The 25,166-nt window shown below is 48.6% G+C and overlaps 1 protein-coding gene across 1 annotated transcript in view; it reads left to right on the top strand.

Moving 5' to 3' along the window:
• Positions 1-25,166, top strand: part of CDH23 (cadherin related 23) — a 219,312-nt gene that overhangs the window by 121,069 nt on the left and 73,077 nt on the right. The window contains exons 10-13 of the mRNA XM_069863405.1: positions 2,751-2,863; positions 5,265-5,453; positions 14,114-14,263; positions 15,063-15,221. Of these exons, the coding sequence (XP_069719506.1) occupies positions 2,751-2,863; positions 5,265-5,453; positions 14,114-14,263; positions 15,063-15,221 (611 nt within the window). The remainder of the gene's footprint in view (positions 1-2,750; positions 2,864-5,264; positions 5,454-14,113; positions 14,264-15,062; positions 15,222-25,166) is intronic.

Below are 25,166 nucleotides of genomic sequence, written 5' to 3'. Positions count from 1 at the left end.
GCAAGAGCTGGGAGAGCAGCGGAGTGGGCACAGGCATTGAAAGCCATCAGCTGCTGTGGCTGTCTGCACCATCAGCTGTGGATTAAGCTGTGTCTAACCCAAGCTGTGCTTTCTCCTGGGTCAGGAAACCGATGGAGAGAGAATGGGAGAGAATTAGGTGAGGAGGAGAAATGATACAGAGGTGGGGAGGGAAAGGTTTTTCTATCTTTCTATTTTTTTACCCACCTTTCCCCCCCTCCCCGACTTGCTCTGAAGAAAGTGCAGACATGTGAGGATGATTAGAGAAATTTTTGCAAAGAGTGTGTCTGGAGGGAACATGCATTGTTCAGCAGTGTGAGTACTTCAGGGGGAATCACTGGTCAGCGGAATAATGGAGCAGTGGTTGGAGAGGCATTGTAGAGGAAATTATGAAAGGCCTCTGAGGGATGATTTTGGAGACACCTCTTCCCATTCTGAGACTAATTTGCAAACCTGGCAATTCTCTTCTTGTAGACAGGCGCCTCAGGGGGCATCAGATGGATATCTGCCATCTGAGCGGTGTTGGAAAAGCAGAGATAGAGAAAAGCCTCTGATGTGCAGCCTGGGAAGGTTTCTGAGCCCCTTATTTATTCCTCTATCCTTCAAAAAATGACTGTGGTCAAATATGAAATACATAACCATTTTTAGCAGACAGTGCTCGCTGCTGCATTTAGTCCTTTGTGTCAAATTCCTGCCCTATTGACCTATTTCAACTAAAATCCATTGATCTCTGTGTTTAGAGATGTCTGTTAGCAGAACAATATTTTGTGATTAAAAAGGCATTTTATTACACTTTATATGAGGGGGAGTGTACTAAGATCACCCTGATGCATAAACTTTACCATGGCAACATGGAATCCTGGAGCATTTAAATGCCTTGCAGCACGATTCAATATATCTCGTGGAGTGTCCTTCAAACCTGGTATCAGAAGTCTCCTAAAGAGTCAGCTGTAAATTACAGAGCAAAGGTGGGAAGTCAAGATTAAAAGAGGGGAGTCGTCCAAGAGAGGAGGCTGGAGATCTTCGCGCGTGGCAGCAAAAAGTTAGATTAAAAAAGAAGCAAGGCTGCTGCTAATATTTTAAGTGGCCATGCATCAGTTCATTAAGCTGGCTAGCAGTCAATGGGCCATTTCGGATGGAGAGAAAAGAGGACCAAGGACAGAAATGGGAAGCATTTGGCCCAAGAGGAAGATATAAAGGCCCAATAATGGGGAAGAAAGGTGTTATGGCATTTAGGGCTCTGGCAGAGAGCGGAGATGCTGGCAGCCTGCGGCTCATGAAGGCCAGGGTGGCTCCTGGGGTTGGGAGGGGAGGACAGAGCCAGACCTAGAGGCTTTGGACATCCTGGGAAAAGTGTAGCCACGGTTAAACAGAGGATTGGAAGGGAGTGAGGTGGACACTGAGTGATAGAAAACAACTTTCGGTGGCAGCAGATCAGTCTTGCAGCTCCCTTCCAGGGAAATGACAAATGCTGTGTGTTTTGTTCATGCTGAGATATATTGAGAAGACAGGGAGTTGGGTTTTTTTATTTTTTACTGGGATGAATATAGCATACCTGCAGGGTTTCCTCACTCCCGTTTGGGGCCAGATCAGGGGTTTCTGCATACCGTGAGACGAGGGAAGTGGTGTGGGTGGCTATGTGCCTGTGTATACCCTTCTTGGTCATCACTAATTAAGCAGCCTCCTGTAGCAGTGTGTCAGGCCACCATCAGGTATCCTAGGCTCCGCATGCCAACTGCTTTCTTTTGTCTGGCTAGCAGAGGGAGCACCTGGGACTGTCACAAGGGCATTCAGAGTGCAGGACATTTGTCTTCTTAGCATCTGGTGGCTGCAAGACTCAAGTGTTGTCTTAATCCTCTCTGAGTGTCCAATTCCAGAGGAGGGATCAAGCTGAGGATAGGATGCTCAGTGGAGACAATACAGCGCTCCATGGCACACTGTCTGGTTCCTTGCACACCAGCACCAAGGCTACATTTGGCTCAAGTAGCAGAATACAAGGCAGCTGTTTGGGGTCAGCACATCTGGCAGGAGTATAAAAGCAGGGCAAGTGCCTATAGTAGTTATCCCAATACCCTCCCTGGCACCAAATATGTCTAGCTAAGAAAATCCCTCAGCTGCATGTGGCTTCTCTGTTATTTGATGGATTTTTCTTTCATTAACCTCCACTCCTCTGGCAAGAGGCCCCACCATTAAACTACTGTTCATGTGTGAAAAATTATTTGTGAACTTGGTTCGCCTGCGCTTTCCTCTGATTAACTGACTGACGTCCTTCACTCTTGTATTTGAAGAGAGAGGCTGTGCCCATTCAAGGGATGTGGTACCCATGCAGTTGTTCAGAGGGGAGCACCTGGATTTGGTCCTGGTTTTGTCTGTGCTGTTGTGTGTTTTAATAAAGCAAATCCTTTGAAATTCTTCAGCTGCCTGAAGGAGGGGAAGCACCATTTTGAGCCCTGAGCCGGGGCAGGTGAAAGAAGGCCATTGCATTTTAAAGCACATTGAGATAATGCACAGGGTTTCCAGAGCCCGTTGCAGCCTGTGCCCAGCTTGGAGTTTCTGGCCTGGCAGTGGATCTGCTGTGTAAAACCTCTCTTCCAAGCACTGAGTGTGGTCATGCGTGGAGACTGGCAGAAGAGGCTCGTGTCCTCCCACCTCCCTCTCTGCATTACCCCCCGCACAATCTGGCACTGGTTGCAACAGCTGCTTGCACTCACACTGCCTGTTATTTTTCTCAGGTAACACCAACAGCATCTTTGCACTGGACTACATCAGCGGAGCCTTAACCCTGAATGGGCCGCTGGACCGGGAAAACCCCTTCTATAGTGCTGGATTCATCCTCACGGTCAAGGTGAGACCTCCTCCATATGGGAGATGCACCAGCAGAGCAGGATGGGGAGGGTATCCTACCTGTGGACAAGTCCTTCAAGGTGGAGGCACAACACTGGGATGTGCTACTCCTGTAGGCATCCAGAGCCATGAAGAGTGACGAAGCTGGTGAAGGGGCTGAAGAACAAGTGTTACAATAAGCAGCTGAGGGAACTGGGGTTGTTTAGCCTGGAGAAGAGAAGGCTGAGGGGAGACCTTATTGCTCTCTACAACTACCTGAAAGGAGGTTGTAGAGAGGTGGGTGTTGGTCTCTTCTCGCAAGTGACAGGGGACAGGACAAGGGGGAATGGCCTCAAGCTCCACCAGGGGTGATTCAGGCTGGACACCAGAAAAAAATTTTTCATGGAAAGAGTCATTGGACACTGGCAGAGGCTGCCCAGGGAGGTGGTTAAGTCCCCGTCCCTGGAGGTGTTTAAAAGATGGGTGTATGAGCTGCTGAGAGGCATGGTTTAGTGGTTGATAGGAATGGTTGGACATGATGATCCTGGAGGTCTTTTCCAACCTTGTGATTCTGTGATATGCTGTTCCCTGGCCAAACCAAGTGGGATGTTTAACACAGCCCCCTTGTCTGGTGACCCAAAACATGGTTGCCTCTATATGGAAGCATAGGGTCATTTTTGGTGCCCTGCCTGGCCTCCAACTAGATCTCCCTGTGGTTGTATCTGCAGGCAGAGTACTGATGCCCTGTGACTGCAAATAGCATGACATCCCTACATTCAGGCACCTGATTAGTGCCTATTTCCCACTTTTCCTCTCCAAAACCCCAGGAAAACTGGAACATTTTGTCATGTCAGCAGTCAGTGGTGTAACAGGGCATAGTGTGTATCTGCCCGGTGCGGGCAGGCATGGGGAGGGAGTGATGCTGAAAGTTGCCTTGTCAAGAAAAGGCACTGAAGCGTGGTCTTGCAGCCCCACCAGCCCCACCTGAGAGTGGCTCTCTGGCTCTGCAGCCCTGTAATTGAAATCAATACCAAGCTGGGCAGCTGGCTGGAAACACATTTAGGAGTATAGATTCTGCTAGGCCAGGGTAGGGGAAAAATCAGCTTTGTAGGAAGGGTCATTGATTGGGAGGGCAGCAGCCAGCACATCACCGTCTCATTTTGGCAAGTGCAGTGCTTTCTTGGGGGGGAAAGGGGTAAGAAATTGCCCCTTTTGTTCCCAAGTAGCAGTTGAACTGTGGGCCTTTGTGCATGGGGAAGAGATCAACATCCATCCCTGGGATCTCTTGGTTTGGGCTGTTGTAGTTTAAATTCAGTACAAATAGAGAGAAGGAGGATTGTCTGGTTTTAATAGGGACAAAAATATCTGTTTAATCTTGGAAAGGTTTGTGAACCTGAAAACTTGCCCGTTTTCCTGCCTGCATGATAATGGAGTTCCAACTGTATTCTGTTGATTTCCTCTCCTCACAAACTTTTCATCCTCCTGCAAATGCCAGCTCTCTGCATTCCGCGTCCCCAGGACCCAAAATGTTCTGTGCTGCTCTTGTCCTGGAGCACACAGTGAAAATACAGCTGGATTGCTCCTTGTTCGGATCAGCCTGTTCTGCTGTTGTGTGCAGAAGCAGTGAATAGCAATGAGCCATGTGGGTCGTGTTAGCGTTGCTTTTCTGTGCCCACAGCAAAGCAAGATTATCCAAAGGACAAGAGGAGGGACTCCACTTGAAAAGGCTGTTTCACAAGTCTTGCTTCTCTGGCAATAAAATCTGCACTCTTTCCTTCTGGGAAAGCAAAATTAAAGTCCTTCTTGAGACAGAGGTGTGACATGGAGTCATGACTCAGCTCTGCATTTAGACACATGTTGCCAAACCTATTTTAAGGTCTAAATCTTGTTTTATTCTGCTGCCCTAGATTTCTATCCCTTCAGCAGTACTGTGGGATTTAGGTCCCTGCTCCTGGTCCCACCTCGGAGTAAGGCAGAGCAGAAATTAGGAGCGATCTTTGCTCCTTCAGGGCTACCCTTATTTTGATCTCACAAGGCAAGTTCTTCGTTTAAATGCTTGTGGCAGGGAAGTTGCCTACTCATTCCTTAGTGTGACTCTGAGTCCTCAGAAACTGTTGCATGATAGAGGCAAGCAAGAAATTGGCCACAGCCATCCCAAGGGAAATGTTAGACCCCTGGGAAGGTTTGCAAGTGTGCTGTGGGTCTGAAGCATGGGTGGTGGAGGAGCTGGGTCAACATCTACGTGCGTTAATGGGTCAGTGATGTGAAAAGGTGCTCAAGGGGGAATGGCAGAACTAACCTAGCACCCTTCATTGGTAAAGCAGAGGAAGCAAAAGCTGCAGAAGTCTCTAGTCGTGGCATACCTTCTCTCACATTTATTCTGTGAATAGTAAAGGCTGCCCTGTTGTGTTCTCTCCTTGCAGGGGACAGAGCTGAATGATGACCGCACACCCTCCAACGCCACCGTCACCACCACCTTCAACATCCTAGTCATTGACATCAATGACAACGCACCCGAGTTCAACAGCTCAGAGTACAGCGTGGCCATCACGGAGCTGGCCCAGGTGGGCTTTGCCCTTCCCCTCTTCATCCAGGTGCAGGACAAAGATGAGGTGAGCCATCCCCCGCCACGGGTGCTTGTGTCTGTACTTTGCAAGGTAGTAGCGGTGGGATTTTGGTGGACGCAGGGGAGGGTAAATCACTCATGAACCTGTGATGAGGTGCATGGTTATGTCCTCTACCCACTTTTTCAGCTGTTACTGCTGCCGTTGCTCTGCTTGCTCAGTACCCCAAGTGCAGATGCCCTCCCCAGAGCACAGGCACAGCATGTGCTTTAATGCCGTCAGGATTGCACGGCCAGTGAGAGCCAGAAAATAGGATTGTGTGGGATGCTGATTCTCTCCCTCTTCTGAGGGCTCATCGGGCAGCCCTTTGCCAGCCTGTTTTAGAAATGGAGGAGGTTTTCTGCTGGGCTCCAAAAGGATCTGCCAGGGAGGGGATAAGAAGAACCCCGGGGCTCCCTGCCCTAGCAGGATCAGGGGGTGCTGCTGCTGTCAGGGAGGAGGATAGAGATACCGGCTAGTGTGAGGGTGGAAGAAGTGGTGCTGGGGACTGGAGTCCCAGTTCATCGCTGCAAATGAGCTGGGAGTATTGGAGGCTTGTTCTTCCTTCATGTTAATGGAGCTGCTCTTTGTTACGTGTTGGTCCATGCTACGTAGGGATTGCAGCTTGTTTTTCAGCCTTGGGCTTGCAGCCTTCAATTACTCTGATTATTTGACTTGTGCAGTTCATATCTGGCTGCTTCTGTGAGCCCTTACCCTCCAACCCACCACGCTGCCTGGTGTCTGCTTCAAACAAGTGCTGACACCTCATGGTCAACTTTCCAAAATCTCTTGGAAAGGCTCTGGCTTACAGGTTCCTCCTGTCCTTACTCCTCTTCAGGCTGAGTGAGAGATGCAGGGAGAGGGTTTGTTAGAATAAATGGCATTGTCAGGATGTTTTCCTGATGGTTTGAGTGAATGGCATGATAGCACCGAGGACTATGAAACAGAACATCTCCCTCTGCCTCTGAAAATCCCGGTGGGTCAGTTAAAATTTGCATCTTCTAAGATGCCTTTGCTGGCTGAAATTATGAGTTTGCTTTTTTTTTTTCTTCTTTTCCCCAACCCTGGGTGGAGTTCACTGAGTCTCATAAAACCCAGAAATCCCCTTTTTTCTTGTGAATTGATTATGACACAGAGCTAATAAACTACTTGTGACGTGATGTCACCATCCAAGAGTAATGAGTTCAGCCTGAAGAGGTGCAGATGAGCTATTAAGCAGATAAAGAGACTGTTTTCTCTTGAAAATGTCAATTGCTAATAAAGAAGATATGGACATGACAGATGGTTAGGATAGTTCCTGAATAGTGCCACTGTCGTGCTTTCAGAGAGATGTCAGCAGATCCATTCTTGAAGGGCATTGTAACACTTTTGTTTGTGCCAGAAGGATGAAGGATCTGTCATTATTTCTGGTTAAAAGCTAGTTTTCTGGAGTGACTCCCATTCAAAAATACACTTTTCAGCCTTGCTAATTTTAAAATGGGAGAATAAAAAATCGGCCTGCCTTCCCAATCGCGCCAGCAAAAAATAGACTCATTCTTTTGGTGTATTTCTTGAACTTCCTGAGATTTCCCCTAAAGAAATGGCTGAGATTTTTAAAATTGCTGAGAGAAGACCTCTTGCGCTAAGGGAGTCTGAAGGAGTTTTACTGTACGTGTCTTTGCAGAGATTATATTAGCAAAGATTACTTTGACCACAACATTATTTTCCCTGATAAGAAGCACAGGAGACCTGATGTCTTGGAATATCTAGGGGGAGGAAAGTTATAAGCAATTGGGGTTTTTTTTCTGCATTATCCTGCAGTGGATCTTTCATCATTCACCCCTGTGGATGCTTGCAACTGGATTAACTATCAAGGTAGCACTTTGGAGGAAAAAAATGGGGAGAGGGTACCTTGGTCATGAAAAAGATGTATATGAGATAGAAGTAGGACTTGCGTCTGCAGCCAGGCTTGTTCTAGCACTGCTGACTGGGCAGTGTATTTATAGGAGTCCCAAGACCCTCCAGACTTTCAGTAAAAAAAGGGAAAATAGTTGCCCGACAGTGGTATTTCTCAAGTACCTCATGAGAATTGCAAGGTTTTTCCAAACCATCTGGATTTGAGGTAGCTGAGATAGCACTGGATTCTCTCAGCCCTCTGTGAAGGCAGGGGTGGAGGGATGAGACAACAAGGACCGAGGTCTGCAGGCAGGGATGTGACAAAAGCTATTTTGCCAACATGGCCTTCACGCTGGAGATGACACGATTCATTTATGTAAGGGGCAAAGGAAAACAAGACGAGAATTATACACGTCTCCAGGGAGAGCAGCTAAGTAAATAAATGAGAGCAGATGGATAGGGACACATGAAATCAAAGCCAGAGTCTTCGTGAAGATCATTTTGCTCAAGGTTTGCCTCCTGCCTCCCAACCTATGCTGTAAAGTCCTGAGAGAGCCACTTGGCAGGTTGGTGCCTTTCTTGAGCCAAGCCATCCAGCTTTGGTCTGGCCCCTCCACCAAATTTTGGCACCGTTCCTTCAGCCCTCATGCTTGTTGAGGTCCTGCTTCGATTGAGCATCCCACACCTGACCTTGCCCTACACAGGAGTCCCATGGGGGTCAGTGGCTTTGGGGAACCTGCCTGTTGTCTTTGTTGTGTCTTTGTAGAGCTGCAGAAAGGGGTGTTGCATAGGTCTGGCCCTTAAAACACACTGCGTGGGCTGCCAAGGCTGTTAAACAAGGTGGTGTTTTGTAACCAGGCCCACACGGTCTTTTTAAATGGCGAGGTTTTGGTCTTTCTTACTTCTGGTGTGCTTTGCACAAGGCTAAATGATTGCTTTTTGAAGGACTTAGATTAAACGATTCAGCAAAGCACTTAAAAATGTATTTACATTGTGCACAAGACCACGCTTGAAAGCATGCACTTGAATTTACCTCAATGTTTGAATGCCTTTCTGGAGTTAAGCTGGTATTAATGTCTCGCACAAGGTACCTAAGCAGGGTGCCTCCAAGATGCCTCTCAAGGGGATGGAGCCGGGTTGAGTTGAGATGCCCTCAGATGTGGATTCAGGGTGCAGCCAAGAGGTGTTCAACTGACTGTGCTGCTTTTTCTTTTTGCATTCTCTATGGGTTATGAAAAACACTTGAATGCAGGAGAAATCAGTGCAAAGGGTTTGCCCAGGGCTTTGGACCTCGCCTTCTGTGAACAAATGAAGAAAACATTAACCTTTGTGCAGCTGAGTTTCAATCTTTGCCAGACGGGCAGGAAACCACTTGAATACCTTTCCAAAACTGTTTGAGAGCTGGTTATGAAAATCTGTGAGAGTTTCTCAGTATTTAGGCTGAGCCTATACCCAAGTGGACACTGCAGAAGACCTGCGTGTATATTCATACAGCCTTCCGGGCTGGGGTTGGAATCCTCACATTGCAATAGATCAGCAGGAATGAAGAAATCCTGTGTATGAGATGGAAGATTAAAGCCTTGAATTATCCAAGGTTTGTTTTCAGGTTGAGAGCAAAAGCCCTGAGCTGTGGAATAAGTTTGTGTTAATTCAGAGGACTGGTTAGCTCAGGCTCATCTGCTCCAAGGCTGGTGGGGATGGGGGACATGGGTATCCTTTCTGGATAAGCTGGCATTTTACAACCTGCTAGCTTGATGCAGTATTTTAGGGAGAAGGTAAGGGTCTGGCAATCAGGAAAAGGAGCAGGGCATCCTTCAGGGTATCCCTCATTTGAGCTTCCTATCACTGCACGATCCACAGAGGAATATTAAGAGAAACAGCAGAGTACTTTCCCAGGGCACGCCGGAGAAACTAGCTCTTCTACTCTGGCTTTCACTTGATTTTCCTTGACGCGGTTGACTGAAGAGGAAGAAAAGGGCAGAGGCTGTATAAAGCACAAGTATGATGGGCTGACATTTTAAAATAATTCCGAAACAATTCTCCAAAATAAGCATATTGAGGAAGATAAATGGGGAATTTAAAACAAAAAAAAGAAAATCCAGGGCATGGGAATACACAGTATTGGTTTTATACAGCTACATCAAAGACTCGCACAGGGATATCATATGTGCCCATGTGCATGCAGGTGCAATATATGAATCATCTGTAACGTATATATGCATACGACAGACACGCACACTATAAATATGATCTACATGCAAGGAACTGTAAAGGGGAATTGATGGTGCTCAAGTATTCTCTCCCAAAAGTGCCAGCTGCCAGTTGGGCTGAATTAGATTTCACAGGGGTTTTTGCAATACATGGAATTCACCAGCAAATTACCCCTAAAGAGGGAAAATCAATCATTTGGAGCAGAGATAAGCTGAAGGCGAGGCAGCCTCAGATTGATCCCGAACGTGCAGGCGTGTGTGGAATTCAGCAGATAACCTGGGGAGAACAGGAAAGGAGAAAACTCCTCTGGGGGTGGGGGAGCAGGCAAGGACTGCCACTTAGGATGGACAGAAAGATGGGAGAAAAGGGCTTCCAGCGTCTGGAGGAGGAGCAGAAAGGCCAGGGAGCATTTTGCTCCTGGCATTCTGCATCACCTACCCCAGTGAGGTCCTTAGGGATGTAAGGGACAAGAGCCCATGTCCAGTGAGGTGTTGAATGGGTCGTTGATGCTGTCTGCTTGGGTGCTGGGTGAGCAATAGGTGCTGGAAGCCTGAACTGGCTGGCTGAGTAGCGGGAGAGAGTTAGGCAGCTCCAGAAAGGCTATTAGAGCACTGGAGTTAAATGCCTTGAAGTGGGTGGAGAGAATAACTCTCTCTATGCCTTGTGTTTTCCAAGGAGGGATTAAGCATTATTTGTCTCTGACTAGCTAGAACCAGGCATAAGGTATCCAAGCTGTACAAAGAGGCACTAATTACCTTTTTCTTTAAAAAAAAAAAAATCCCTTTTTCTTAAAAAAAAAAATTCCCTTTTTTTACCTTCCTCCTCCACCACTCCAGAACTCTTAGCACATTCCTTTCTTTGTAGACTTACCAGAATGAGGGATATAAAACACTCCTCAGCTTTTTGTAGGTAATAGCCTGTACCTAGGAAATGACGCGGAGGAAAGCTGGAGTTACAGTGGATTTTGTGCATCAGAAGGGTAGGGCTCTCCATTTTGGAAAAACACTTGAGCTAGGAGTGAGGGAACCAAAGAGAACCCTGTACTGAGTCAGTATGAAGAGCAGAAAACTGAGGATGCTGGGCTGCTCTTCCCAAATATAGCTCACTTTGTGCTGAAAATGTTTGCAGGCCACCAACCTAGCCCTGCACCTCAGTGTTTTCAGAGTGGTATAGTTGAGGCAGGATTGTTTGCTTGTCTAGGGAGTTGGGTTATTGTTTTTATTTTGCATGTTTGCGTAGCCATTGGTAAGTGATTCTAAATACTTGTTTTGACTAGTAGAAGGCTGAATAATTTCTGAAGCATTTCCATGCACGGTCCCTTGAGGGGAGGGGCTGGGTGGGAGCAGGAGTGATGGATGAAGCCAATGGGTGATGCTGAGTGAAAAAAGCAGGGTTAAATCTTGTGATCCATCCTCAGTCAAGGCTGGAACAGCCGATGTGGCTGCTCGTGGCCTCCTGTGTGATGAAGGGTTCCTTGATTCATGGCGAAACATATCCCACGGTTGTGTCTTGCCAGTTGGGAGAGCAGAATTTTGACAATGGTTGACAGCAGGTCCATGAGCAGGTCCCACATGTGCCTGGGACCTCTGGAGGGACACACGTACCCTCCTCCCCGCCTCACGCCTGAGTTTCTGCCCTCTCATGGACTGTCTTCCCTCTGCTCCAGCCCCCTTAAATATTAAGACAGAGGTTCTGCGCGTGGGGCTGGCAAACTGCTCCATCACAAATTGGTCGAATATGAAGCATTTGAGGCAGCAGTCGCGTTGTTGGAATTTGGGTATCGGCGTGAGGCTGCTGCTGGCATTGTGGCAGCAGGGACACGATGCGGCTCCTGTTACTCGCTCTGAGGAATACACACGCAAAGAGCAGAGTAATAATTATGCCCAACTGCAGCTACGATTGTCTTTTAGCTGAATTGACATGAAATTTCCATCAGCTGCGGTGCTGGCTATGGCTGGGAGGAGGTTTGATTGCTGGGAAGGAGGCAGCAGGCAGCCTCAAGCCACAGCAAGCACTGGCCCCACATACTGGTGTGGAATGAGTCGAGCTGGGAAATGCACAACTGTGTCCCAGGTTTGTATAAGAGCAAACTTCCATTCAAAGCCTGTTTTCATAGAATCATAGAACCACTAGGTTGGAAAGGACCCACTGGATCATTGAGTCCAACCATTTTCTTTATGGCTCAGTTTGTTTTAGATGGAGGGTGCATGCAGAAAGGTTTATGATCGTAGGGTTGCTAAGCTTTGGTGGGCTGCTCATTAATTTATGACTCTAAAAGAAGGCAAAGGAGCCAATTTGTTTTCAGTGGTGGGAAAACCCTTGAGCAATAGAGGACCTGATGGGTAAGGGGTCGGAGGGGGGGAGGAAACAAGCAGGTAAAGCAGGTCCTTGTACCGCTAGGAATGATAGGAACTTGATAGGAATGGTTGGACTCGATGATCCGGTGGGTCTCTTCCAACCTGGTGAGTCTGTGATTCTATGATTCTATGATAGAATGTCCGTTCATCCTGTGCTCATCCTTAGCACTGTGAAGAGGTGATGATGATACTGGAGCTGGCTTGTCCATGATTCCACCACTGCATGCCAGGACCTTTGCAAGCCCAGGGAGATGACACTTGTTTTTCTTCTTTAGGAACACGTTTCAGATCAGTTGTTTGCTCTGGGTGGCAGGAGTAGGTAGGAAGGGGTGAGGGAAATATAAGCAGCTCCCTGTGGCTTCCTCCAGAGCGGGTGGTACTGGCTGTGAGCTGGGCTGAGCCAGCCCCTTCTGCTGGGCAGCTGATAACAATTTGAATATTCAGATTTGCTTTCAGCCATCCACAGGGGGTTCGCAGGCTCCAGGAACCAGGAGCAAGGAAAGCAGCATGGGGGCAGAAACAAAAAAATAAATAGCCGAATAAATATATAAATGGCAACTCACAGCAGCCCTCCTGAGAAGCAGATGTATTCCCCTTCTCCAGACCTCACATGGGGAGACTGAGGCACTCGAGGGGCTGCTAATTAGGATGGTGGGTATCTGGTGGACGATCTCCTTCCCCAGCTGGAGGGGAATTAATCCACCTGGCTCTCTTCCCATAAATACTTGGATTTCTTTTGATCTTTCAACTTACATTTTGTGCCTCCAACAAACTCGCTCCTCTGCAGTTTCCAAGAAAAATCCCTTGCATCTCACTGCCACGGAAGGTGCTTTTGTCTACTGCAAGGAGGGCACCAGGCCCTGAGAGAGACAGCAAGGGCTCGGCAGCAGAGCTGAGCAGAAATTCCTCTATGAAATCGCTTTTTGTCACTGGTGAAAAATGGATGTCTGCTATAAATTCTCATCTTAAGGATAGGATATGAAATAACAGCTTGGGGAGTGATACTTCCTCTTGCTGTTCTCAGTATCCTCTGCTCCCTCCCTCCCAGGCTGAGTATCAGAGCAGGGGAGCATCACTCACTCATACCGGGGTTGACACTTTGCAATTTGCCAGTGAAGCACCTTTTAGAAGGAGCCAAGTCTGCCCCAAGATGGGTGCCTTTTGTTTCCTCTGTCCATTGTCCACTAGCTGAGCATTGCTAGGCTCCTGGGGTGGTAGGTGTCCTCAAGACTTGCTCCTGTGGCTCCCTGCATGCCCTTGGGGCTAGCTCCTGCCAAGCCATGTGGCTCTGCTGGAGATGCTCAACTTGCCCCCCACTCTGTTGGCTCTTGAGGCGTGCAGGGAGGAGGAGGACAAGTGGGGATTCTGCTCGTCTCGCTGGCTCTCAGCGGTCATGCTTAGCCAACTTTTGCTATTAGTGCCCCTTCGTGCATTTAATTGGTCCTTTTTTCTGATAGGAGGGAGGCCATTAGGGGAAAATTGAGAATTCAGCCCTGGCAGCTTCTGAACTTGCTTTTCACTTGCCCTGCTGGGTCGTGCATTGCAAGGGAGCATCGTGCCTGGAGCGAGGGTCTTGAAATGCTGCTGTCAGTATGTTGGTGGTCCTGCTGCTTTGCCAGCCAGGTCTTGGGACAGGAGGAGTTTTCCATTTCCCAGTTTGAGCTCTCCTACTGGAAAGAGCCCTCTGCTTGGAAGAGGTGCCTGTGCTGTGCCCCTAAGCATGCGGCAATGGAATCTCAGCGCACGATACCCTGTGCAGTACATGGATCTCAAAATAGTAAAACGGATCCTCCCTCCAGCCACGTGGTCTGTAGGTTTATCCCAGGGATGCATTCTTTTCATGTGCACATAGATTTTGTATAAAATGGGTACACGTGGAAAGATTTATGGAAATCATCCACATTGTACACAGTAATTTCAATAAGACACAGCAAAGCGTGCTTAAGGTTGGTGCCAAATCCTGTGACTCAGCTAACTAGACCCAAGCAGAGAAACACTCCCCTGTGTTTCCACTAACTGCATTTTTTACAGATCTGAAGGTGAAGGGCTATACCCAAGCTGCTGGCACTGGCAAGTTTGCACCTGATGCGCAGGCTTTGCAGTTGGGTCCATGCTTTTGGCCTGGGCTCACCCACTGACTACCCCAGGATGCCCACAGCCATAACCCATAGCCATGCTGGGTCCTTCCTCCTCTGTCACTGTCAACCTTCTTCTCTCCCTTCCCAGGGACCCAACAGCGTTTTTGAGGTTTACCTGGTGGGCAACAACTCCAATCACTTCATCATCTCGCCAACCTCCATCCAGGGGAAGGCAGACATCCGTGTCCGCGTGGCTGTGCCTCTGGACTTTGAGACCATTCCTCGCTATGAATTTTCGGTACGGGTACTACGGGGGCAGGAGGCGCAAGCTGAAAACCCTATGTTCTATCCATATTTTTAAGAGTTACAGTTAACTAGAGACCATTAATCTCTCTAATCCACACTATATAACTCCAGAGCATTACAAAATGGCCAAAAAATGGAAATAATTATAAAGGAAATGTAAATAGGGAAGAGATGTGTATGTGCCTTCTCTCTCTTTCCAACAAACAACAGCTCAGCTGTAAGATCTAAAGCAGCGTGTATTCTCCTTTGGTATGTCACAGGGCCCTAAAAGCTTTATAGAGCATAAAACTTTATTTTAAGTGTGCCTATCAGGCACCAAAGTTCTCCTCAGCCTCCTGCTCCAGCTTTGTCCTGCTCTCTGCCTGAGCTATAAGTTCTCAATGAAGTTAAAGCAGGCGCATAGCATGCTGGCAGTGTTAGTCCTGGCAGAGGGGCTTTCACACATTGATGGAGAAGGATGAGAAAATGCCTGCCTACCCTTGCTCCAGGCTGGGGAAGCAGATCCTGATTCTCCGGTTTGCCAGGCGGAGGCTGGGACTGTTCAGGGTAGGTAGTGTAGGGTGTTTGGCTCGTCCAAGGGTTGAGGTGATCTAGAGGTGGGCAGCTCCTGGAGGACAGGGAAGGGGCTCTTTTCTTCTTTTGAGCATCCGTGCTTTGGTGGTTAGCACTGAGCTGGGTCCTCTATTGAGGAAGCTCAGTAGTGAATTGTTGTGTCCATTAAAGAAGAATAGATAACTCTCCCAAGCTTTGCAAACTGTGTCTCTAACCCTCCACTTGCCCTCTCTGTCCAGCTCTTTGCAAATGAGAGCATTCCAGACCACGTTGGCTTTGCGCGTGTGAAGATTAACCTCATCAATGAAAATGACAACCGCCCCATTTTCAGCAAGGCCCTGTATAACATCAGCCTCTTCGAGAACACCACCGTGGGCACCACTGTCCTCCAGGTCCACGTGAGTAGGAGCATCCTGCCTCTGTTTTCCAAGTCCTTGGCATGCATGTGGCTTGACTGTGCCCATCACTGGGCGTTGGGCTAGGGAACCTGGTAAGGGGACAGTGGGAGATACTGGCAGTGAAGCAGGACATAGCCCTCCCATGGACATTTAGAGCAGATGCCTTGACCTTTTCTGGTCCTTCAGAGACGTGTGTGTCGTTCCCACCACACCAGCAGCTTGGGGAGAGTCCTGCATTGAAAGATCTCATCAGCAGACAGCAGTTTCTCCTGCAGATACTGGTCTCAGTGGTCATGGTCTTGCTTCTCCCTCCTCCTCACTGTGTGGGATCCTCTGAGTATTTCAATTGTGTGCATTGCTTGTGTCCCAAAACCTGTTCACTGCCTCACTCTTACCTTGTTTCTTCTGGGAATAGATGCTCTGGTACCTAAAGAACTTAATCACTTCACGAGTGAAAGTGAGTGCCTGGCATTTATCGTTCAGTTTGTGGTTTCTTGCTGCTTCCTTTGCAAGCACCATCTTCTTCAACCAGAGCTAGGTCAAATGAGACAATTAATGGGTGAATGAACAAAAAAAGGGGGGAATGATTGTATTTAGCAGAGTGCGGTATTAAATAGCTAGCAGCAGAATGGTGATGCAGCAGGTAGAGGTGGTGGTGATAATGGGGTGTTTCCGAAGGGCTTGTCTCTCCCATGTGAATTGGTGGAAGCATCCAAAATCCCTGGGAAGAAGGTATATTTCCCGGAACGTGAGGGTGATGTCAGTTGATATCAGTGGCACCGCAGGGGACAGGCAGAACCAGAAGAAAACCCTGTGCTGAAGAACAATCTAAATTGGAAGCAAAGCTCCTCTGGGATGGGAAATATCAAAGAAGGGAACTTCAAAAACCCTGCTAGGCTTTGGGTGTGTTACTACTACTGTCGTTAGTTGTAGATGAATTTGCTGCCCTCCTGACCTCTGTTGCACTCACTGTCCCAGGGCACAGCCCCTGGTCTCCCATCCACGCAGTCATGCTGATCCGGAGGATAAAAGCCCTGACAAAAGGTTTGGGTGTATGCGCCTGTGTGTAAGTGTATTTACTCTACAAACAGATGGTGTGAAACTGTATAGAGCCCCTGAGCTGTTCCCATCTGACAGTTATTAATATTTCAAGCAGATGTTTAGCTAGTCAGGCCATCAGACACTAAACAATGAGATTGTTACTGCGTCTCCTCTTTCCCCAACTTCCAGCTATGCCAGCATTTCAGAGTGAACGCAAAATGCCAGGAGTTGAATCTTCTATGATAAATCAGAATGGATGCAATTAGTGCTGAAACCCAGATTGCCCTCCCAGCTGATCCTAAACTTTTAACAACCCTCATAAAGTACCAGCTCCTCCTGCTGCTGCCACTTGCTTTTGAGATGCAGCCCTCTGCTTGCTTCCACAGCACTGCCCATCTGCACCGTGCCTCTCCAACCATCCCACATACCGCAGGCAAAAAGTCTGCTTTCCTTGCTAATAAATCCCTCCTTTCTTTCCTTCTTTCTTTGCCATTTGCCTGGAAGCTCTTAAGGGGTGTTCACCCGTGGAGGTTAGGGATGTGTTTGTGAAGAAAGCTTGGCCAGCCACATAGAGTACCCAGTTCTTGGGTGGCCACTTTGATGTCCTTGTGAAAAGGGACTCTTGGCTTCACCTGCTCAGTGCCACCAAATGTCCCTTTGTGCAAGTAAGTGTAAGTTTTGCAGCCAGATGGAAAGCTGACAACCTGAAACTGAGTTCTGCTGTTCAGTGGCAACATGAAGCATCCTCCTATAATTCTGACCCCTAGCGAAAATGCCACCAGTCATTAGGGTTGTGTTTCCAAGGGAAGCTGGAGGGCTGTACATTTGCAGGGGCAATGGGTTTTCAGGGTGCTAAGGGCAAATCAGGAGCTTTATGAGCTTGGGACTAACAGGGGAGTGTGTGGGCTGGGTGAGCAGCTGCCAAAGGATGGCAAGAGGCTTCCCACCAGCCATTGCTGGAGATTGTCAGCCACAGCTGGCAGGGCAGAGCAATGCCTGCAGCTCTTCCCAGCAAGGACGGGAGCAGCTAAAACCATGGGGGCCCAGGCAGTGGGAGATCTCTTATGATCTGCCCAGCCCAGCATCCTGGGGAAGGAGGAGAAATTACTCCCAGCAGCCCAGAAGACCCTAGGCTGATTGCCCATCTTCCAGCAAGCGCTTCCCTGCTCTCCCTGTTGGGCTGGTGTGGTTGAGTGGATGTAGGTGAGGGGAAGGGGGTTTCCTTCATGACCTGGGAAGAGCAATGAGCCTGCCCAGCCAAGCAGACATGGTCCTCGCTGCCTCTCTTTCCCCACTGCCCTCTGCTTGGAGAGCTGAAAATGGAAAGGAAAAAAAAAAATATAAGAGCAAGCAGACTTCATTTGCGGTGACAAATGGCCATTCATCTCTGCAGCATTTCAGCTCCTAATGTCAGTGACAGCAGAGAAACATTGCCTGTTACATGTATAAATCAACTGTAAAACAACCTGAAGTGCAGGCAGCCAGCAGGGATCCAGAGCCGCTTGCCCGCTTTCCACTCTCTGCCTCTTTCTCTTTGCCCAGAGATGTGTGGGCTCAGCTATGCACCCCTCCAGCTTCCTGGGCAAATCTCAGTTGCTTCCCTTGTAGAGTGCAGCTTTAACTGCCCTCTAAGATTTTGCTTGTCTGCTCTTTGTTCTCTGTTTCGCATTCCCTCCATCTCCCTGTCTGTCCGTTCATCCATCCACCTGTTTAATTCTGCCCATGAAGCACATTTATCATATAGATTCAGGTAGCCGTTTGCTTGCACAAGAAGCTTGGACTCTCCAGATGTTCATGGGAACAGCTCCTGCCATGTGCACGGAGCCTGCAATATGCCCAAAGGCAGCCTTTCTCCTACCTCTGTTCCCTTTTACCCGTGTGATACGCCCCGCAGGCCAGCGATTGCTTGTGGGTCCGCTTCTGCAGAGACCAGCACGAAAGGATCCTTACTCCAGATAAAGCTTCCAGGTTGCCCTGTACTATAAATCATTGCAGTCTGGAGTCACACGTGTTGCAACCCAACAGCTGAGCAGAGTGGAGAGCAGGACATCTGGGGCTCTGCAGTTGTTAGTAGCCTCTCCCAAGACAAACTTCTCTTTTCCTGTGCCCTAAGCCCTTCTCGTGCAGGGGAAACCCAAACTGGAGAGGCTGGAAGGTCCCACACAGTGATACAGTCTTTCTGCAAGGCTGGGGTGAAACAGGGAGGTGCAAGCAGTGGACTGGCTGACCAGAGCTCAGCCTGATGATATGGGCAAGTTCTGCCCCAGCTACCAAGAGATATTGAAATATTATTATTTTTTTTCTGAAACAACCGGCCATGAAACCTTTTAATAACATAACAGAAAAGGTCAGAGAAAGAATTTCACACTTCTTGAGCAAGCAGGCAGCCAGTATAACTCCATACCTTCCAGGAACAAGAGGCACCGAGAACGTACGGTGCACCCTAAATTAACTGGGACTCTGACACCCCCAGCCAAGTGCTGCCGGGGCTGGCAGTGATTTCAGTGGGTGCTGGATTTCCTTACAGTGGGGAGCAGACTGGAAGGCTTGCCCTGGACAGGTGCGATGAGCCAGGCTGCTTTCTTCTTCCCCAGCCACAATCTGTGCCTGCAATGGGATTAGCAAATACAGAATCATAGAATTATTTAGTTGGAAAAGACCTTTAAGATCGTTCCTTAGCCTAACACTAGCAAGTCCGCCCCAAAACCCTGACCTTAAGCACTGCACCTACATGTCTTATAAATACCTCCAGGGATGGTGACTCCACCACTTCTCTGGGCAGCTTTTTGCGATGTCTGACAACGCTTTCAGTGAAGAATGTATTCCTGATATCCGTCTAAACCTTTCCTTGTGCAACTTGAGGCTGTTCCCTCTCTCCAATCACTTGTTACTTGGGAGAAGAGACCAGCACCCACCTTGCTACCATCTGCTTTCAACTAGTTGTAGAGGGCGATAAGGTCTCCACTCCAGGCTCCTCTTCTCCAAACAAAACAACCCCAGTTTCCTCAGCCACTTCTCATAAGACTTGTGCTCCAGACCCTTCACTGGTTTCATTGCCCTTCCTTGAATGTGCTGCAGCCCCTCTATTTCTTTCTTGTCGTCTTCCAAAGCAGGTCCTAACAACTGGTTTTTTGCTATGGTAAGAAGTGCAGGAGAGGAGAGTGTCTCCAGCCCTGTCTCTCCCAGCTGAGAAGCCCAGCAGCTGGAGGAGAGGATTAGTTGCTAGACCAGAGACATGTCTGCAGATCTTGGACCAGATGGAGGATAAATCTGTTGCAGAAGGGAACGAATCAATAGGCAGACAAAGGAGGGACAGATAAAAGGGCATCCACATCACTGTCTAACAGTATCAGTACAAACCTTGCAGGAAGCGAGTTCTGGCAGGAATGGTGACATTACCAGGGCAAATCCCCTCTGCAAGGGAAGAGCAATTTTGTGGAAGCAGAGAGTGAGGTGGGGAGACTCAGAAGGAAAACCTTTCACTTTGGGATGGAGCACTGGGCAGGAGTTGAGGTCCAAGTCCAGGGAGGACCTGGTCTCTTAATCCTGGCTGAGTCCAGAGGCAGCAGAATCTCTTGGGTATATGTCCCCGTGCTGCTGCTCTTCTCTGTCGTGGTCCAAGCTGCCTTATTGCCAGGAGTAGTACTGCTGCTTTGCAAAGCCTTATGGAGCATGTGAGCTGAGAACGGAGCAGAAAGAAAAGCCTCAGGGTCCCAGGCCCGATGGCTGTGAAGAGGACTGCTGAGGCATCAGGTCCCTGATCCTTCCTTTCACAGGTATGGAGGGTTTGAAAGTGGTCCCCTGGGTTCACATCTCATTAGGTGTGGTGGGGCTGGACATACCCCAGGAGGACCTCTTCTGTGACTTGAGGAGGGGAGAAACATTAGCACTAGATAGAGCTTTCAGCTGGGAAACTTTTTTGGATGGAAGAAGCTATGAAAGCTTGGCTGTGCTTCTAGGGTCACCAAGACCAAGGGCATGGTTTAGTGTTTGATAGGAATGGTTGGACTCAATGATCCGGTGGGTCTCTTCCAACCTGGTTATTCTATGATTCTATGATTCTATAAGACCCAGCCCAGCTTCCAGACAGCTCCCTTCAACAGGAAGAGTAGCCAGCAGGGTTCAGCCCACCATCTCCCCCCGTCCTTTCAATGATGCACTGGCTCTCTGGCACCAGCTGTGCCCCTTGCAGGTAGAGGATGCTTGGATGAGAACTGAACCTTGCCAGCCTGCAGGGTCTGAGCGCTGGAATGGGTGGAGCAGAGAGCACAGTGCCCCTCCAAAACTGCCTTTGGATGCTGCTGCTTTGACAGCATGAGCCGTGAGCTGTGGTGCCAGCTTCCCAAAAGCCAGGGACCTGTACGAATGAGGCACATGCACCGGTATCTGTTGCTCATGTATTTGCTAGATCTGGAAAAATGGGAAAGGGCCCTAAGACGAGGGGTAAGAGGTCTCCTTAAGCTCCTCATATCCTACAGAACTGCACAGCAAAGTCCACCTGAAAAGCTCCAATAACCAAAATCACTAAGGCCTTAACAAACCAAGAGTAACCTGTTTTTAACACAACAGTGCATTTGATTCACCTTGGAGGGTCTGGAGAAAAATGGTTCTCCAGGGAAATGTGGAAAGTAACCCTAGCTCCTCCTCTCTGCTTTAGCTGCTCTAGTCTGGGGTGGCTGGGCAGGCTGGGATTAGTTGTTGCAGGCTGTATCGTCCAGCTGGTGAGCAGGAGCAAACCGGGCAGGCTGCTGTGGCCCCCTCTCAGCCCACGCTCCCTGGCAGAGGGCTGGGATGATGAGGAGTTTCCAGGGAGTGCATTACCCAGCCGCCCACCTTCAAACCCTCCACAAGCATCTCCCAGCAGAGGCATTAACCTCTACACTTCCCGATGCTCTCTTGCTGGCTCAGGCCAGGTCAGACAAGGCAGCTGCCCATTTTGGCACCCCTCTCAGATCAGCCACACTTTAAAAATAACATCGATGCCTCCCTGGGATGGTTGTGCAGAGATTCGTCCCAAAGTCTTGCTAAGTTAGTGACTGTCTTCTCCTTGTGGCATTATCTTCTCACATCCTTGAGGGGATCTGCTCTTTGCCTTGCCTTGATGTTCTCCTTACCCAGAAATACCTCTGGTCTGAGCTGGTGCTGCATTTCTCCCCATGACAACCACCTTCAAGGAGAAGTCAGAAGGGGATGCTAAGATTTTTTCAGAGCTTTGAAATGTTCCCCCTGCCCATGATATTTTCTGGCATGCCTGCCATTGTGCTTTCCAAAGTTATCTTTTGGAGACCCTCAGGAATAATCTGAGCATCTCCAGCAGTCTGCAGACCTCGAACTATAAACTACAGTGCCTGATTCAACCATCGGGCATCGATTTCAGTGTGGGAATGATTTTCTGTAGCTTGTGGTATGCAACAAGGCGGATAAAATAAGCACTGTGTTCCCTCGGGGCTTGATAATCTGAATCTGTAAGACAGTCTTGTGCTTTAAAAAATGTCACTTACCCTTTTTTTCTGCGTTTCAGATTGCGATTTTGAGACTGTTTTACAGAGGAGGGGAGAAAGAATGTCCATCTCTATTTTTTTTGCAGAACGTGAGCCTATGTATTCTTACTTATAAACTTTTTAATATATATTCTTTTTAATATATGTATTGGGGTTCACATTCCTGAACACTCCCTTTCTGCTACCCTGCATGGGTTGTCCCCTCCCTGGTCTTCATCCCCGTACATCCATTCACCTGGATTCTTGTCTTCCCTCTCTGCCACTGCACTTCCTCCGAGGAAGCCTCGTTAGTAAGAGCCTAATGAAATAAATGCGCTAATTAACCTTCCATTACTCTCCTCATTAAGGCAACCTTTAATTTGGTTGGCAAAGTTTCTCTCCTTTACCACCCAGCTGTCAGTTTTCTTCTGCTTCTTCGATCTCTCTTTGGCCTCGCATCAGGGATGGGAAAATCGATCCCGGCCTGATTTTCTTTCCCCTTCTTTCCAGCCGGCCATAAACGCCAGTCAACAAGAAAGTAATAATGTAGTTTTCCCACCCTGGGATGGAGAGTTGCAGACATCAATAAGCACATATTTAAAATGCAAGTTGCTTTCTCAATCAACCACCAGTCTGCCCTAGTGCGGGTTTGGTGGGGGCATGGGGATGCTGTGGTCCATGAGCTGCTGCCTTCTGGCCCAGAGCTTTGCAGAGGGTTGCATCCCTCTGGATTTGTCCAACTCCAAGCGCACGTGGCTGATACAGGTGGAATGGGGCTTTGCTTGTAAACCTGTGGGGTTTCCTCTGGTTGCCTGCACAGCCTTCAGGTCTCACACCACAGAATCACAGAATCACAGAACAACCAGGTTGGAAGAGACCCACCGGATCACCGAGTCCAACCGTTCCTACCAAACACTAAACCATATCCCTCAGCACCTCATCCACCCGTGCCTTAAACACCTCCAGGGAAGGTGACTCAACCACCTCCCTGGGCAGCCTGTTCCAGTGCCACCACCTTGCATCCCTTCATCTCTTTGGCCAAGGTCACCCGCTATCCCCTTATGTCTGCGTAGCTGCCACTGTCTTTTGTTTCTTGATGATTTCCAATGCTTTTCTTTCTCCTTTTTCTTGGAGGGAAAAGTGGTAGGACGGAGCAGAAATAGTCTGGGATAAAAGGCAGCAGTTGCAGAGGCTGAGCAGAGGAGCTGGCTGTAGCTTTGAGCTGTCGGTTGCGAGGTGCTGTTCCAAGAGGCTCATCCTGAGCTGTATTTCTCTCTCATGTGGTGATGGTAACTGTGTGGACCATCCTTGATGGGAAGCCTGCATCACTCCAGGGTTTGTGGAGATCGCACGCATTGAGGAACATAGCCATTCAAAGCGGGGGTGAGGTAGAGAAATACCTCGGAAATCAATGGACAGATGAAAAGGCTTCCAGGGATAAGCACGTTCTCAGCTTCTGCGGGGAAGCAGGTGGGAGATAAACCATACCTGACCCATCCAGGGTGCCTGGGGTGCTCTCCCAGCCTTAGGACTGGGGAGTGGTGCAGCCCATCATCTCACAGGGCATTGGTGGTCAGTAGGACATGCTGCAATGGGGATAGAATAGGACTTCTCAACCTTTTCTATTTGACTGACCTTCTCCATTTTGCTCAGGGGCTTGAGTTTGTGTCCTGCTCTGCAGGGATTCATTGGCTGAACGTGTGTTAGAAGTAGCTTGCACCTTCTCTGTCTTCCTGCATCGGTTTCAGAAGCACAGGGTGGTCGAAGCCAGAAGAAGAGGACTGCCAGGTCAGCCTCCATCCTTTTTTTCTGCTTGAAGTAAATGAATGGAAAATGTATCCAAAAGCCCTTGATGGAGAGGGTGAATGGCAGGGAGGTGGAGGACTGGCAGCTGGACATCCAAGTCGAGCTGGATGTTGCAGAAGATGGGCATGGGGAGAAGATGTTTAGGAAAGCAGAGAGTTTACAGGGCATTGGTGGGGATGTGAGAGTTCATTGGCAGGTCGTGGAGGCTGGAGAAGGAGAGGGACTCCCAGATGGTCATTTCTGATGTCCTCCAAGCCTGGGCTTCATCCCTCCATGCAGCCCTTCTGCTTTCCCCTGGCCAGAACAGCTTGCCCTCCCTGTTAGCATCTTAATTGATCTTGTTGTTCTCAATCCCCCTGAGTACTACGACTCCAGCTGTGCTCAAACAGAAAAAAATCTCTTCCAATTTCCCCACCACTTAAAAGAAAATTGAATCCTTTATCTGTAAGAGGAGAGGAAAACTGCAAATACATGGAACAGTAAATAGTTAAATAATCAAAGCAGATGAATCCAAATTGCCTGGAAAGTTAAACATGAATGGCTTGTAATCTTCCTACATGATTCTCTTTTTTTAAAAAAAAAACCCCAAAACCAGTAAAATATGCTTGCATTTCTTGTTCCTGTTAAATACTCTTATCAATCCAGCTCTGTAAAGAAAAGGAAAGGGAGGAAGGAGTTACCAGGTAGTAGCATGATTGACGGATCTGAAGTCCTCGTCTTTCTGTCAGGGCCCAGTGCTCTTTGGCTGTGTTTATCTCTTTAATCTAAATATCAATCCGTAAGACTGAAATGGGGTGGAATAGGAATCATGACAGCCTGAGCGCTGAGGAGAGAGATGTTTATTGCAGCTTTTGCAGGCGCTCCCTGTCCTGATGGAGCTGTCAGGGTAAATGCACAACTAAAGCACAGAGGTGGGGAAAACAAAAGAGAATCACAGTTGCCCCCCCGCAAAAAAGTTAGCCCAGTCCATGAGACGGGAGAGTAAACCATGGATCAAAGAGAGACCTGCTTTTGTCCAAACTTCATCCTGCAAAGCACGAGCTAGGCAGCAGGTTTCCCCCTACCCTTCCCAGTGTTCCCAGCAGGAGATGGGGTTGGGTGTTTTTTCCCTTGCTGCTGGCTTTGGCTGGTGATTTGGGAGGTGGCTGGGAGACGAAGGGAAAATTTTTCTCAATGTGATGCTTGCTTCTGCGTGAGTACCTTGGCTTTACACTTCCTCAGGAGTACCTTTAAGACTATTGCCATCTTCACCTCAATACACCCTCTCCCAGACGTGGCACCTCTGAACCACCTCTGTTTTATTCTGTTTTTCAATCTGGCTTCCTCTGGGCCCCCAGCACCCGTGTCTCTCTCAAAGCAGCTGGCACTCAGTTTCCTTGAGCTAAGAGCGCCCACCCAACACGTGCTCTGAGCTGAAGTGATGCTGTGACAAAGGCAATATCACCCCATGGACAGGTAACCTTGTGCAACTCCTTGCGCTGCTGATGAGCTGCTCTTGGGGTGTTAAGTGGGGGGCTAATTTATTTAGACTGGACATTTGGGAGCCATGAGATCAACCTCCTGAGATCTGTCACACCATTCAGGAGTCACTTCTGCCCGTGGTCTTAGGCTCTGCTTG

Source organism: Phaenicophaeus curvirostris, chromosome 9 (assembly GCF_032191515.1).
Source record: "Phaenicophaeus curvirostris isolate KB17595 chromosome 9, BPBGC_Pcur_1.0, whole genome shotgun sequence".
Classification (NCBI taxonomy): Eukaryota; Metazoa; Chordata; class Aves; order Cuculiformes; family Cuculidae; genus Phaenicophaeus; species Phaenicophaeus curvirostris.
This window is presented reverse-complemented; position numbering and strand designations above follow the sequence as displayed.